We start from the raw sequence: 15,452 nt of genomic DNA, 5'->3' as shown, positions 1-15,452 counted from the left end.
CACGGTTTCCAGTGAGATTCCAGGACTCTACTCACACATTAACCAAAGCAGCCCTGTCCGTACGTGTTGAACTTCTGGTCTCTGATTTTGTTTGAAAGAAAGGATCTGTTGGTGAAAAAAATATTTGAAAATTACCATATTAATACATTTTATTCCTATGGCATAATATTGACTATATCTAGTAGTTACTCTCAGATGTTTCAGGTAGGGTGGGAAAAGTTTTTCCTTCTCCATCTGGAAGAGTACTTATGCGTTGCCTTCCTAGGTTTGAAGGGTAAGAATGGGGTCAGTAACAGTCAAATGGCCTGTACTTTAATTGGTTGGTATTTGTGTGAGACTAAATAGACACTTAACCACTGTCATTCCAAAAGAGAAAAGAAAATTCAAGAAGATAAAGAGGATCTGTGTTGTCATGGCAATAGTTTAACATTGTAATAATTAAAACTTCTCTTAACTGACTAGCTAAACTGTGACTTAAAACATGAACTATTTACTCTATAATTAGGGCACTGGCTTACTAGAACAAAAATGTTACTGCTTTTTGATTCTTGTTAGAAGGGGCTTTACAGCTGCCCATTTAGATTCAGTGGCATAAGAAATAAATTATTGAATTTTTAGGGAGAGGATAGAAGCTTAAATTTTATTATGTTGAAAAGCATTAGGGAGGTGAAATTATGGATCAATTTATTTTAAAAAAGGAATTAATTTCTTGGGGGCTTTTTGCTCACAAAAATAAAAAAAATAATTTAAAATTGTTGCATAAGTGAAAGTGATTTTGGCAGAAATATTAGATTGTTTAGTAAAATATTCTAAATCTCTCAAGAATATTGAATGTATTAACTGGATTATACTAGACCTCTTTAATAATTCACAATGACACATACTACCTGTATTCCTTTCTAAATACTTATTATTTCTTAAATGCTTCCTGATGGTTCCCTGACCCTAATTTAAGCCTCTGATCTTGTATATCTGGAATAGATTCAGTATCAAAATACATTTCATAGCATGTTCAATGCATTAAAATGGGATCAATCTGAGGATCAATCTGGGAAAACAGATCACTTCAAGCTTTAAGTAACTTAGTAAAGACTTTTACATATATACTCACTTAGGTACTGAAACTAAAATATTGGGTCTTAAATTCAGTATAGTTTTAATTAGGAGCTTATTCCCTCATCTGAGATAAAGTTATCCTAGTTTGTTTCTTTATATAGAGATAATTTTTCAATTATGATCAAGTGGAAAAAGGTATAACAACAAGCATAAAGGATTTTGAAGTAAGTGCTGGAGAGACATTGAATTTAAGAGAGAGATGAAAGAAGGAAAGCCAAGCTGAAGGCTACTGTAGAAAGCAAAGTATGAGATGATGAGGATATGGACCAAATAGCAATGGAAATAGAGTAGAATGGACAATTATATGAGATGTCTCAAAGCAAAAAATCAACAGGACTTAGAAAATTAAGCAAATCCCATGAAATAAAGGAAAAGTGATTCAAACAAGCATAATGCAGGATTCCAAGCATAAGTGACTGACAAAAATGTTAGAGCTATTGTCAGAGATTGTGGAAGAGTGAACTGGTTTGAAAGCAAAATAGAGAAAATAATTAGTTTGCTTGAGTTTGGGGCAAAATTAGGACATTTGTTTAGAAATCCCCCTTCAAGACAAAGAGATATGGAACTAGGATTTTGTCTATCTGAGATATATCTAGGGAATCACCAGATTAAAGGTAGTAATTATAGCCCCAAAACTGATTATTAGTCTGATGGAGTGATTGAGAAGAGAAAAGAACAAAAGACCTGGAACCAGACCTTGAGGAAACACATAAGTTGACATAGCTCACGCTAGAAATCATGGAGAAACTATGAGAAGCAGATCTTAATGCAAGTCACATTTATGAGCCATTAGTAAGCTGATATACCTAATGTTCTGGAAATGTTGGAGAGATAAATAGTAACAGTGAGTATAGGAAATTCAGTTTGAATTTTAAGGACTATTATTTAGCCCCAAACTCTAAAATTCTACAGTCTTTTAATCCTTAAGAGTTTCTGAAGCCCACTCCATGTTGAAAAAAGGAAAATGTACTCATTTTTTTCTGTCATAACTATATATTCTTTTGAAAAATACACATTCATCTAGTTATCTTAAGTATTAGAAATAACACAGCATAAGAATATGTGGACTTATGTTTTTTAATATTGTCATCACTAAAATGGGAAATTCATAAGACCAAAATATCCAGATGAAAAGAAATCAGCCATCTGAATGATCTGTTTACATAATGTTTACATCTAGATACACCCAGGTAACATTTTGTAGAATATTGAACTTTTTTGGTAATCATCTTTCTTTACAATTGTGTTTAAAAGTTTTGTGCTTATTATGGTACATAAAGATACCAAAAGCTCATAAAAATGTACATATGTGTGTTTTAGGTGTTTCTATAATTCTAGGAGAGTTTTTCTTTGAATATTGCATTCCTGGTTTTTCAAAAGTAACTCGTGTGTGTGTTTGTGTGTGTGTGTGTGTGTGTGTGTGTATCCATCTGTTTATTGCTGTAGATATAATGCTCCCATTATCCTGGGTGTGGGGTAGAGTTTATATGCCACTGTATATAGCATTATCATCAAAATGATCTACTTAAACGATTTTGTGTGTATGTGTGTGTGTACAGACATAATTCCTTCAGAAGACACCTACCAAGGCAAATGCAGATTTCCAGTGTTGATTTTGGCATGGGCACAGAACCCATTTTACAAAGAGGAGAAACAACAACCAGCATTGGGAGAATAAAACCAGAGCTCTACAAACAGAAATCAGTTGACTCTGAGGGCAACAAGAAAGAAGATGTCAAAACCTGTGGGAAGCTTAACTTCACCCTCCAGTATGATTATGAAAATGAACTTCTAGTTGTTAAAATTATCAAAGCCTTAGATCTCCCTGCTAAAGACTTCACAGGAACTTCTGACCCTTACGTGAAGATGTATCTTCTTCCAGATAGGAAAAAGAAATTTCAGACCCGTGTGCACAGAAAAACTTTAAATCCTGTGTTTGATGAAACTTTTCAGTTTCCTGTAGCATATGATCAACTAAGCAACCGAAAACTACATTTCGGTGTGTATGATTTTGACAGATTTTCTAGACATGACATGATTGGGGAAGTGATTTTTGATAATTTGTTTGAAGCCTCTGATCTCTCCAGGGAAGCCACAGTATGGAAAGATATTCATTGTGCTACCACAGTAAGTTATAATTCCACCAATGTATTCCTTTTTATTTGACCTGCAGTGATATATAAAACTAATTTTTACCCACATTAGTTCTACAAATTAGGGAATTTATGTCCTAAAGACCTGCAAACAGAGTATGTGATTACATACATACATAATAATTCAGACACTTAACACTAGGTAACATTAGTGATTGTATAAATAAAATAATCTTTTCCTTCAACATCTAACCTTTGTTTCTACACTTCCTGTTTGGGGAAATTCATTACTTCACTGTATTGGACATTTCTGGTAATTTGCCAAAAATAGTAGGCTTTTTCTCTTGTAAAATATTTATCTGTAACCTATTATCAACACTCAATTTCCTCATAGTTATTATTGACTTTCATTATTTAAGATGATTTTGTTCCTCAGATTAAACCTAAAACATACTTTGATGCCACTGGAAACTCCTTGATTTGGTCTAAAACAGCCCATTCCTTCAGGAGATTTTGTGGAATTGATAAGATTATAGCATTTGAAATGCTGAATGATCAAGAAGTAATTGTTTACATTAGAACTTTTCCTTTTCATTACAAAATGTTTTTTCTGATTATAAAATAATTTAATATTGAAAATTTTAGAAACAGGGTAAAAAACATAAAATTAAATAATCCATAATGCCATGAATTATATGTAAAAACTTAGCATATTTCTTTCTACTTTTTTTTCTATGAATGTTTTAAAATAATTAAGATCAAACCAAGTTTAAATTTTTTTCACACTCACTTTTTTTGTGCTATATATGTTTTAGTACATGATGTTTAAATATATGATCCATTTTCCTAACCATTCTTTTATTGCTGGACATTTGAATTAGGCATAAATTTTGTTAGACTAAAAATTTGTTGTATTCTCTATACATAAATCTCTTTTTTATTCAAGATTATTTGTCCAGAATAGAATTGGAGAAACACAATTAGGGAACTGGTCTCTTTGGAGGTTAGATTGCTAAATTTTTTTCATTTATTAGTTTTTAAATGAAGGCATTTAATTTTTTACTACCAGGTTGTCTTAACATCTTTTGTCTAAGTTTTACCACAAATTATAAACTAGAAATGTTGAAATTTTGGACAGTGACAGGGCTTATTTAAAAAATAAGAAAACTTTTTAAAATTCAAAATAGCTCCTTTTGTATTTTCCCCTTATTAATGTTTTACTAAGTACAACCAGTATTTAGGTTATTAAATTTTCATTATTGGGTTTTTATTTCATGGTCTCCACTGTGACAATCTATTAGGGAACAAACTGGATTATATTTCAAAGGCACATTGGGGCTCTTTTGATTTCATTTTTTTTTCACTTTATTACTTATATTACTACAGGGATAAAAGTGGTGAAGAGTGAATTTTACTGTTTTAAATATATGACACCTTCTGTAGAATTCTACAAATGCAGATAATAATTAATTATTAGGTTATTTCTCTTGATTCGCCAATCTTATATTAGTCCTTCTTTTATTCATTCAACAAATATTTGCTGATTGCCTACTCTGTGTTTGATGTACTGTAAGTGCTAGGGTTGCAACAAACGTTACCATAAAAAACTATTTTGTTCATATATTTGGGTTCAGGTAAGTAACCCCTAAATGAAGTCTAAAAATTTACATAATTTTATAGGTGATTGACAGTGGATTATTTTTTTACATTCATAAGTTTTTGTATTCCATACTGGTCCTTAAAAAACAGTAAGAATCCCTTGTGGAAGCTTCAATTTTTGACTGCTAATAGAACATAAACTGGTTTTTTATGGTAAATATTAATGAATTCTTCAATTTTATTTTCAACTCTCCCATGTGCTTGAAGTATTAATTTTTTATTTCTGCTGTAAAAATTACCACAAATGTAGTGTCTTAAAATAACACAAGTTTATCACCTCATATTTCTGTAGGTTAGAAGTCCAACATAGGTCTTATTGGACTAAAATCAAGGTATTGGCAGGGCTCTGTTCCTTTCTGGAGCCTCTAAGGGTGGTCCATTTCCTTGCCTTTTCCAGATTCTAGCAGTCACGGGCATTCCTTGGTTTAGATTTAGCCCACGTGAGCAATCCAGGATAAGCTTCCCATCTCAAGGTTTATAATCTTAATTACATCTGCAAAGTCCTTTTTGCCATGTAGGTAGCATTCTCAGGTCAGGATATTAGGAAGCAGCCATCTTTAGGGATGCCTTTATTCTGCCTACCACAGCATAGACATTTTCATTTCAGTATTCTGGATATGAAAGGAAGTATGCAGATAATAAAATGTATTATTAAATTATTCTAGTCGAATGACGTTTCTCTTTAACTGGAACACTGAGCCACACACTGTTCTAGATACTGTTTATGACTTTTTTGTTGCAAAGATAGTGATGAAACCTAAATTTCTTGACTACGGGACCAAAGTTCTCAATATACACTAGCATCATCTTTATGGTTAAAGTAGTATTTAATTAAAACTTCTCTTAAGCTTTTGAAAAATTATTAAACAATTTTATATTCTCAGATTAATAAAAATGAAAAAAATAATGTGAGTTGAAATTTGCTTAAGGAACTGTCTTTGCCTACTCACACATCTTTAATTTTAAGTAATTTCACACAGAAATTATAGAATGTTCTAGAAAGAAGGAGAAAGGAAAGAAAGTAATGTAGTCATATGCCCTCACTAAATACTTGTTGAATAAATAACTTAGCATATTTGCATATAAGGCCAAGTGAAAGAATGTATGTTAGTACAAATCTCCCAGAAGAAAAAAAGAACAGTGCAATGATGTACCTTTTGATATGCTTGGTTATATTTGTTGACATTAACTACTTTCTGTAGGCAAAAATTATTCAGTGTGTAGCACAATTTCATATGTAAAATAAACCAGAAATATTTTAAATTTATTGTTAAAAATCCTAAATGGTTGAAACAAGAGGCACGTATCATGTATTTATAATTTTATTACCAATAAATTATTTCTATGCAAGAGGGGTTAATATTTTTATCAGGAATTAGCAGTTTTTTTTAAAATTTCAGGTTGAATGAAAAGAAAACAATAAAGGCATGTCTTTATTCTGTGCAAAAAATTAGTTTTCACTTTAGAGCTGTATATTACAAATATGGCAAGCCAGTCAGCTCTTCAACTAACATAAATATCTTCAACATAGGGAAAAATCACATTGGAGGACAGTGTGTACCCTATGCCTCTACTTCTGTAATGGGAAAGAGAAACATATATTCATATTCAGTTATATATACAAAAAAAGTTCTATATGAGGAGACACAAGAATTTAATAATAGTTGCTAACCTATTGGCAAAAATAGTAGAAGCTGGATGAATATGGAGAAGGAATGATTTGCAACATATTCCTTTATATACATTTTAAGCTTAAACTATGCGAGAATAATATTATTCAGATTTTAATTAACATTTTTTCAAAAAGTTCTGTATAATAACGACTAATGTATTTTGAATATATAAATGTAGTTTTCTTATACACACTCAAGAATCCATTGAAAGTTTACATAGATAAGGAAAAGCTTCCCTTCTTATGAACAGAACCACTTCATTTTGCATATTTATTTATTTACTCATCTATTCAAATAACATTTTTTTCAGCACCAGCTATGTTCTAGACACTTAGGAATTCTCAAGGGAGGAAGGTGTGTGTGTGTGTGTGTGTGTGTGTGTAACCAATTGACTTGGTTTATAGCTATAAAATGCTTGAATCTATTATCTCCTAACTAAGGGTCTATCAAATATTATTTTTTTGAATATTTCTGTTTTGTAAAGTTCATTTATACTATTTTTTAGATCCCACTTATCAGTGAAAGCATATAATATTTGTCTTTCTCTGTGTGACTTACTCCATTTAGTATGACAATCTCTTTATTTCATTCTTTATTATGGCTAAGTATTATTCCTATTTCACTATATGTGTATATATGTGTGTGTGTATATCTATCTATCTATCTATCTATCTATCTATATCACATCTTCTTTATGCATTCATCTGTTGATGGATATTTAGGTTGCTTCCATGTCTTGGCTGTTGTAAATAGTGCCACTACAAACATTGAGGTGCATGTATCTCTTCAAATTAGAGCTTTCCTCTTTTCTGGATTTATGCCCAGGAGTGAGATTGCTGGATCATATGGTGCCTCTATTTTTAGTTTTTTAAGGAAACTCCATACTGTTTTCCATAGTGGCTGCACCAATTTACATTCCCACCAACAGTGTAGGAGGATTCCCTTTTCTCCACACCTTAGCCAGCATTTGTTTGTAGACATTTTAATAATGGCCATTCTGACTGATGTGACATGATACCTCACTGTAGTTTTGATTTGCATTTCTCTGATAATTAGCGATATTGAGTATCTTTTCACATGCCCATTGTCTTCTTTTTTTTTTTTAATCTTTATTGGAGTATAATTGCTTTACAATGGTGTGTTAGTTTCTGCTTTACAACAAAATGAATCAGTTATACATATACATATGTTCCCATATCTCTTCCCTCTTGCCTCTCCCTCCCTCCCACCCTCCCTATCCCACCCCTCCAGGCGGTCACAAAGCACCGAGCTGATCTCCCTGTGCTATGCGGCTGCTTCCCACTAGCTATCTACCTTACGTTTGGTAGTGTATATATGTACATGTCTCTCTCTTGCTTTGTCACAGCTCACCCTTCCCCCTCCCCATATGCTCAAGTCCATTCTCTAGTAGGTCTGTGTCTTTATTCCTGTTTTACCCCTAGGTTCTTCATGACATTTTTTCCCTTAAATTCCATATATATGTGTTAGCATACGGTATTTGTCTCTCTCTTTCTGACTTACTTCACTCTGTATGACAGACTCTAGGTCTATCCACCTCATTACAAATAGCTCAATTTCATCTCTTTTTATGGCTGAGTAATATTCCATTGTATATATGTGCCACATCTTCTTTATCCATTCATCCGATGATGGACACTTAGGTTGTTTCCATCTCCGGGCTATTGTAGATAGAGCTGCAGTGAACATTTTGGTACATGACTCTTTTTGAATTATGGTTTTCTCAGGGTATATGTCCAGTAGTGGGATTGCTGGGTCATATGGTAGTTCTATTTGTAGTTTTTTAAGGAACCTCCATACTGTTCTCCATAGTGGAGAACATGCCTATTGTCTTCTTTGTATATCTTCTTTGGAGAAATATCTATTTAGGTCTCCTGCCCATTTTTTGAGTGGATTTTGTTTTGTTTTGTTTTGTTTTGTTTTTGAGTTGTATGAGCTGTTTGTATATTTTGGAAATTAAGCCCTTGTCAGTTGCATCTTTGCAAATATTTTCTCCCAGTACGTAGGTTGTCTTTTCATTTTGTTTATAGTTTCCTTTGCTGTGCAAAAGCTTATAAGTTTGCTTAGGTCCCATTTGTTTATTTTTGCTTTTATTTCTATTGCATTGGGAGACTGACCTAAGAAAACATTGCTACAACTTATGTCAGAGAATGTTTCGCCTATGTTCTTTTCTAGGAGTTTTATGGTGTCATGTCTTATATTTAAGTCTTTGAGCCATTTTGAGTTCATTTTTGTGTATGATGTGGGGGAGTGTTCTAATTTCACTGATTTACATGGGGTTGTCCAGCTTTCCCAATACCATTTGCTGAAGAGACTGTCTTTTCTCCACTGTATATTCTTGCCTCCTTTGTTGAAGATTGACTGTAGGCATGTGGATTTATTTCTGGCTCTCTATTCTGTTCCATTGATCTTTGTCTTTTTTTGTGTGCCAATACCATGCTGTTCTGATTACTGTAGCTTTGTAGTATTGTCTGAAGTCTGGAAGGGTTATGCCTCCAGCTTTGTTATTTTTCCTCAACATTGCTTTGGAAATTCTAGGTCTTTTGTGGTTCCATATAAATTTTGCGGTTATTTGTCCCTCCCTTCCGGCAACCACCAGTTTGTTCTTTGTATCTGTGAGTATATTTCTGTTTTGTTGTGTTTGTTTTGTTTTTTAGATTCCACGTATGAGTGAAATTACATGGTATTTGTATTTCTCTTTCTGATTTATTTCACTTAGCATAATACCCTCAAGTTCTATCCATATTATTGCAAATGACAAGATTTTATTCTTTTTCTATGACTGAGTAGTATTCCATTGTATACATATATACCACATCTTCTTTATCCATTTATCTATCAATGAAAACAGGTGGCTTCCATATCTTGGCCACTGTAAATAATGCTGCAATGAACATAGAGTTGCATATATATTTTCAAAAGAGTGTTTTTGTTTTCTTCAGATAAATACCCAGTAGTGTAATTGCTGGCCCATATGGTAGTTCTATTTTTTCATTTTTTAAAGGAACCTCCACACTGTTTTCTATAGTGGTTGCACCAAGTTACAATTTCCACCAGCATTGTATTCTCTTTTCTTCACGTCCTCACCAAAAATTTTTTTCTTGTCTTTTGATAATTGCCATTCTGACAGGTGTGAGGTGGTATCTCATTGTGGTTTTTGACTTGCATTTCCCTAATGATTAGTGATTTTGAACACCTTTACATGTGTTTATTGGCCATCAGTATGTTTTCGTTTGAAAAATGTCTATTCATGTCCTCTTCCCAATTTTTAATCAGGTTGTTTGCTTTTTCAATGTTGAGTTGTATGAGTTCTTTGTATATTTTGGCTATTAACCCCTTTTCATATATATGATTTGCAGATATCTTCTCCCACTCAGTAGGCAGCCTTTTTGTTTTGTTGATAGTTTCCTTCCCTGTGCAAAAGCTTTTTTAGTTTGATCTAGTCCCATTGGTTTAATTATGCTTTTGGTTTCCTTGCCTGAGGAGACACATCCAAAAAAATATTGCTAAACCAATATCAAAGAAGTTACTGCCTGTTTTCTTCTAGGAATTGTATGGTTTTGTTTCTTACATTTAGGTCTTTAATCCATTTGGAGTTTATTTCTTTATATGGTGTGATCACCATATAAAGAATCAATTTGATTCTTTTGAATGTAGCTGTCCAGGTTTCCAACAACATTTATTGAAGAAGCTTTATCTCATTGTATTTTCTTGCCTCCTTTGATGTAGATTAATTGCCTAGCTAAGTGTGAGTTCATTTCTGAGCTCTCTATTCTGTTCCATTGATTGTTTTTGTGCCAGCACCATACAGTTTTGATTACTGTAGCTTTGTAGAATAGTTTGAAGTCAGGGAGCATGATACCTCCAGCTTTGTTCTTCTTTCCCAAAATTGCTTTGGCTATTCAAGGTTTTTTGTGGTTCCATAAAAATTTTAGTGTTATTAGTCCTAGTTCTGTAAAAAATGCCATTGGTATTTTCATAGGTATTGCACTGAGTCTGTAGATTGCTTTGGGTAGTATGGACATTTTAATTGTATTGATTCATCCAATTCATGAACACAGTATATTTTTCCATTTATTTGTATTGTCTTCAATTTCTTTCCTCAAAGTATTGGAGTTTTCAGAGTAAAGACCTTTCACCTTCTTGGTTAAATTTATTCCTAGATATTTTATCCTTTTGATGCAGTTTTAAATAGGATGCTTTTCTTTAGTTCTCTTTCTGACAGTTTGTTATTAGTGTATAAAATGCAACAGATTTCTGTATATTAGGGTTTTTTTTGCAGTACATGGGTCTCTCACTCTTGTGGCCTCTCCCATTGCAGAGCACAGGCTCTGGACACGCAGGCTCAGTGGCCATGGCTCACGGGCCCAGCTGCTCCGTGGCATGTGGGATCTTCCCGGACCAGGGCGCGAACCCGTGTCCCCTGCATTGGCAGGCGGACTCTCAACCACTGTGCCACAGGGAAGCCCCTGTATATTAGATTTTTATTCTTCAACATTACTGAATTCTTTTATTAGTCCTACTACTTTTTTGGTGGAGTCTTTGACATTATATATAGTGTCAGGTCATCTGAAAACAGTGACAGTTTTACTTCTTCCTTTCCAATTTGGATGACTTTTATTTCTTTTTCTTGACTAATTATTGTGGCTAGAAGTTCCAGTACTGTGTTGCATAAAAGTGGCAAGAATGGGCATCTTTGTCTTGTTCCTGATCTTAAAGCAAATGCTTTCAACTTTTCACCATTGAGTATGATATTAGCTATGGGTTTATCATATATGGCCTTTAGTATGTTGAGGCATACTCCTTCTAGGCCCACTTTGATGAGAGTTTTTGTCATAAATTAACTTTGAATTTTATCAAATGGTTTTTCAGCATCTATTGAGATGATCATATGATTTTTATCCTTTGTTTTGTTAATATGGTGTATCACATTGATTAATTTCTGTATATTGTACCATCCTTGCATCCCTGGAATGAATCCAACTTGATCATTCTCTATCTTTAACTTTTTCCATTTTAATTATAATATGCCTTGGTGTGGATATCTTTAGGTTCATCTTGTTTGGGACTGTCAGTGCTTCCTATACCTGGATGTGCACAGGTTAGGGAAGTTTTCAACCATTATTTCTTCAAATACATTTTCCGTCTCTTTGTCTGTCTCTCCTTTTTCTGGGAACTCTGTAAATGTTATAATGCTTGATTTTTATCCTAGAGGTAAGGTCCCCTAAACTCTCCTCATTTAAAAAAGAAAATCCTTTCTTCTATTTGCTGTTTTGATTGGGTGATTTTACTATTCTATCTTTTATATTGCTTGTTTTTCTTTGTCATATAATCTGCTGTTGATTTCCTCTAGTGTATTTTTATTTCATTTATTGTACTCTTCATTTCTGATTGATTCATTATTATATTTTCTAAGTCTTTGTGAAGTTCTCACTGAATTTTCCCATTCTTTTCCTGAGTTGGGTGGACATTCTTGTGACTGTTCCTATGAACTCTTTCAGCTAAATTACTTGTTCCCATTTCATCAGGGTTTTTTCTGGGGTTTTATTTTGTTCTTTTGTTTAGAACATATTCTTCTGTCTCCTCATTTTGTTTGACTTTAGTTTTTGTTTCTATGAATTAGGCAAAACAGCTAATTCTCTACAGTCTTGATGGAGTTGCCTGTGTGGCTGAATCTCCTGTGTATATTGCTTGTGCCTAGTGGCTTTGGTAGGCTGGCTGGAGTGGGAGCAGTCCAGGCCAAGTGTGGTTTCTGGGTAGTGCTGTGCCTGAGGCCACTTTGGTGGGGCACTGAAGCTGGTTCAGGTCAGTCTGGAGGGCAGTACTTTGGGAGTGCTACACTGGATGTCACCTTGGCAGGATGGCTGGTGCTGGTGCTGGAGTGGGTATGGGCTGGGAGGAGTCCCAGAGGGACTCAAACAATGGTGAGTCCCTGGTACCTCTGACCCCAGAGAGGGGTCCAGTAGTGCCCTGCTCATTTGGCAGAATCTCTAGGATTAGTAAATGGATTTTCTTCTCATATAGTTTAGATGCTCTTTAAACTGCCATTTTTTTCACGGTATCCCGGAACAGGTGAGTATGTGCCTGGGCCCCTCAGCAATATCCCTCCCTACTGCAGGTTACTGCAGTGAGGGTGTGGTTCTCATAGATACCATGTCTCTGTCTTTCCTACCCATTTCTATATTGTCTTTCTATGTGCAGTAGCTGTTCAATCAGTCCTCAGGTCTTCTGGAGGAAATACTGTATATGTAAAGTGTAGATTCAGTATGTCTGTGGGAGAAGGTGAGCTTAGGGTCTTCTTACCCTGCCATTTTGCCCTTCACCCCGACACCTACTCAACTTTTTTTTTTTTTTTTTTTTTTTTGCGGTACACGGGCCTCTCACTGTTGTGGCCTCTCCCATTGCGGAGCACAGGCTCCAGACCCGCAGGCTCAGTGGCCATGGCTCACAGGCCCAGCCACTCCGCGGCATGTGGGATCTTCCCGGACCGCGGCCCGAACCCGTGTCCCCTGCATGGGCAGGTGGACCCCCAACCATTGCGCCACCAGGGAAGCCCCTACTCAACTTTTAACAACAGACTGTTAAAAGGGACTTTGTCTCACAAATATTTTGTTTTCAATAAATCACCAAAGCCTAAGTTCTTTAGTGACTAGACTTCACTTCCTCTTAACTACAGGCAGAGACAGAGACAGAGAAAGACAGAGAGAGATAGAGGCCCATGAATGGTAGACAAGCTGCATGGCAATTGCACTCTTTACATTTAGAACAATGTAGGAACTTAAACTGGAAATTATGTAGATGCTATGAATATAGGCAAAAAAAAATCATCTTGCTTTTTAAACAACCTCAAATATTATGATTCAAAATTTAACTTTTAGATATGCATTAACTTTGAATTTTTGTTTTGTCCAGCAGAATGCTGTAATGAATATTACAGGAATGTAATACTTAAACTGCTAATAAAAGGCTAATATAATCATTGTTGCGGATTCTGGAACAAACTGACCATGGCTTTGCATCCTTACTGTGTCATTTATCTGTATGTCTTTTAGCAAGTTACTAGATCTCTCTAAGTCTTAATTATCTTATCTGCAAAATGGGGATAATGAGAAGGTGAACCATAGTTTGTTGAATAGACTAAATAGGTGCCTAGCATAGAGCCAGACGTTTGCAAATGCTCAGTATACATTAGCAGCCAAGAAGTATAAACAGAATGATATCACTGGAATATGGTTTTGGTTGTTGTAGTTGACATATTAAACAGGAAAGAAGATCTTGGTGCTAAAAATGGCTATGTCCTATTATAATAGTGAAGATAGTTTTAGGTGGTATGCTTTTCTATTTAGGTCGGAAAGTTTTGTGTGAGAGATAATTTAAATCTATTTAGTTACTGTATGCTCTGCTTCAGTGAGTAGATACTATTTCTTCTTTTATGATATATATACTCACACTGATACCTAGCATGCCCCTCATCTCCCACCTGACTTGACTCTTCCTTTCCCACTGGGCATGTCTCCTCCTCTTTTTCCCCTCACCAACCTCTGCATGCACTTATAAAGTGTATCTTATGAAACCTCAAGATTTAATGACACTGGTTATCTTCCGTATGTTCCTTTCCAATATTCTTCACCCTGTTTGGTGCCTTAAGTGGCTGGCCTATTTGTCCGCAAACTCTGCTCTCTGAGTTCTGGCAAGAGCTGTTAGGACAGAAGGAGAATGACATTTGGATATGTATTCTCTTTAGATCTTTCTCTGAGAGATTGCCTCAGGATGGCTATGTCCTTTATCTGAGGGTACCGTTCCTCTCAAATTAGGCTGTTCTTATTACCACTTCTTTCTGAATTCAGGTAAATGTCCCCACCCCCTTGCCCTTTCAGACGTAGGGGTCATTACCACCTCTACTCTTACCTGCACCAGGGCACCACACCATCTCTTGTGGTTTCCATACTTCCTGCTCACATCACTGTAGATGGGGCCATCATTAAGCCCTCTGGAATTACTCTAATTTGTGTGTGTCGTTTGTTTCTTCTTGTATCCTTGAATGATACCACAAAGAAAGGAAATGATTCCTGATTACAAACAGTTTAATTTCCTGTAACGTTCTTAGACCATGCCATGTGTCTAAGATGTTTCGTGTGTTTATTACCTTTAGGGAAGCTAAATTAGTCCATTAAATTCTTGATAATAAGACAAGGCCTTCAACCACAAAAAGAACCATTACATTGTTAAAATTTTCTAATCTTTTGTTTTTTTTAACATCATTATTGGAGTATAATTGCTTTACACTGTTGTATTAGTTTCTGCTGTATAAAAAAGTGAATCAGCTATATGTATACATATATCCCCATATCCCCTCCCTCTTGTGTCTCTCTCCCACCCTCCTTATCCCACCTTTCTAGGTGGTCACAAAGCATCAAGCTGATCTTGCCGTGCAATGCAGCTGCTCCCCACTAGCTATCTATTTTACATTTAGTAGTGTATATATGTGAGTGCTTCTCTCTCACTTCGTCCCAGCTTACACATCCCCATCCCCATGTCATCAAGTCCATTCTCTAGGTCTGCGTCTTTATTCCTGTCCTGCCCCTAGGTTCTTCAGAACCATTTTATTTTTTCTTTAGATTCCATATATATGTGTTAGACTACAGTATTTGTTTTCCTCTTTCTGACTTACTTCACTCTGTATGATAGACTCTAGGTCCATCCACCTCACTACAAATAACTCAGTTCTGTTTCTTCTTATGGCTGAGTAATATTCCACTGTATATATGTGCCACATCTTCTTTTTCCATGCATCTATCAATGTACACGTAGGTTGCTTCCATGTCCTGGTTATTGTAAATAAAGCTACAATGAACATTGTGGTACATGTGTCTTTTTGAATTATGGTTTTCTC

The 15,452-nt window shown here is 34.9% G+C and overlaps 1 protein-coding gene across 1 annotated transcript in view; it reads left to right on the top strand.

Annotated features, from left to right (window-relative positions):
- SYT10 (synaptotagmin 10) overlaps nt 1-15,452 on the top strand; it is a 76,981-nt gene that overhangs the window by 32,608 nt on the left and 28,921 nt on the right. Inside the window, exon 3 of the mRNA XM_022577081.2 lies at nt 2,676-3,243. Coding sequence (XP_022432789.1) covers nt 2,676-3,243 — 568 coding nt within the window. The remainder of the gene's footprint in view (nt 1-2,675; nt 3,244-15,452) is intronic.

This window comes from Delphinapterus leucas, chromosome 11 (assembly GCF_059928025.1).
Source record: "Delphinapterus leucas isolate spDelLeu-1000000601 "Yukka" chromosome 11, BTC_Dleu_Yukka2, whole genome shotgun sequence".
NCBI lineage: Eukaryota > Metazoa > Chordata > Mammalia > Artiodactyla > Monodontidae > Delphinapterus > Delphinapterus leucas.
The sequence above is the reverse complement of the archived record's forward strand: the minus strand, read 5'-3'. Positions and strand labels throughout refer to the sequence as shown.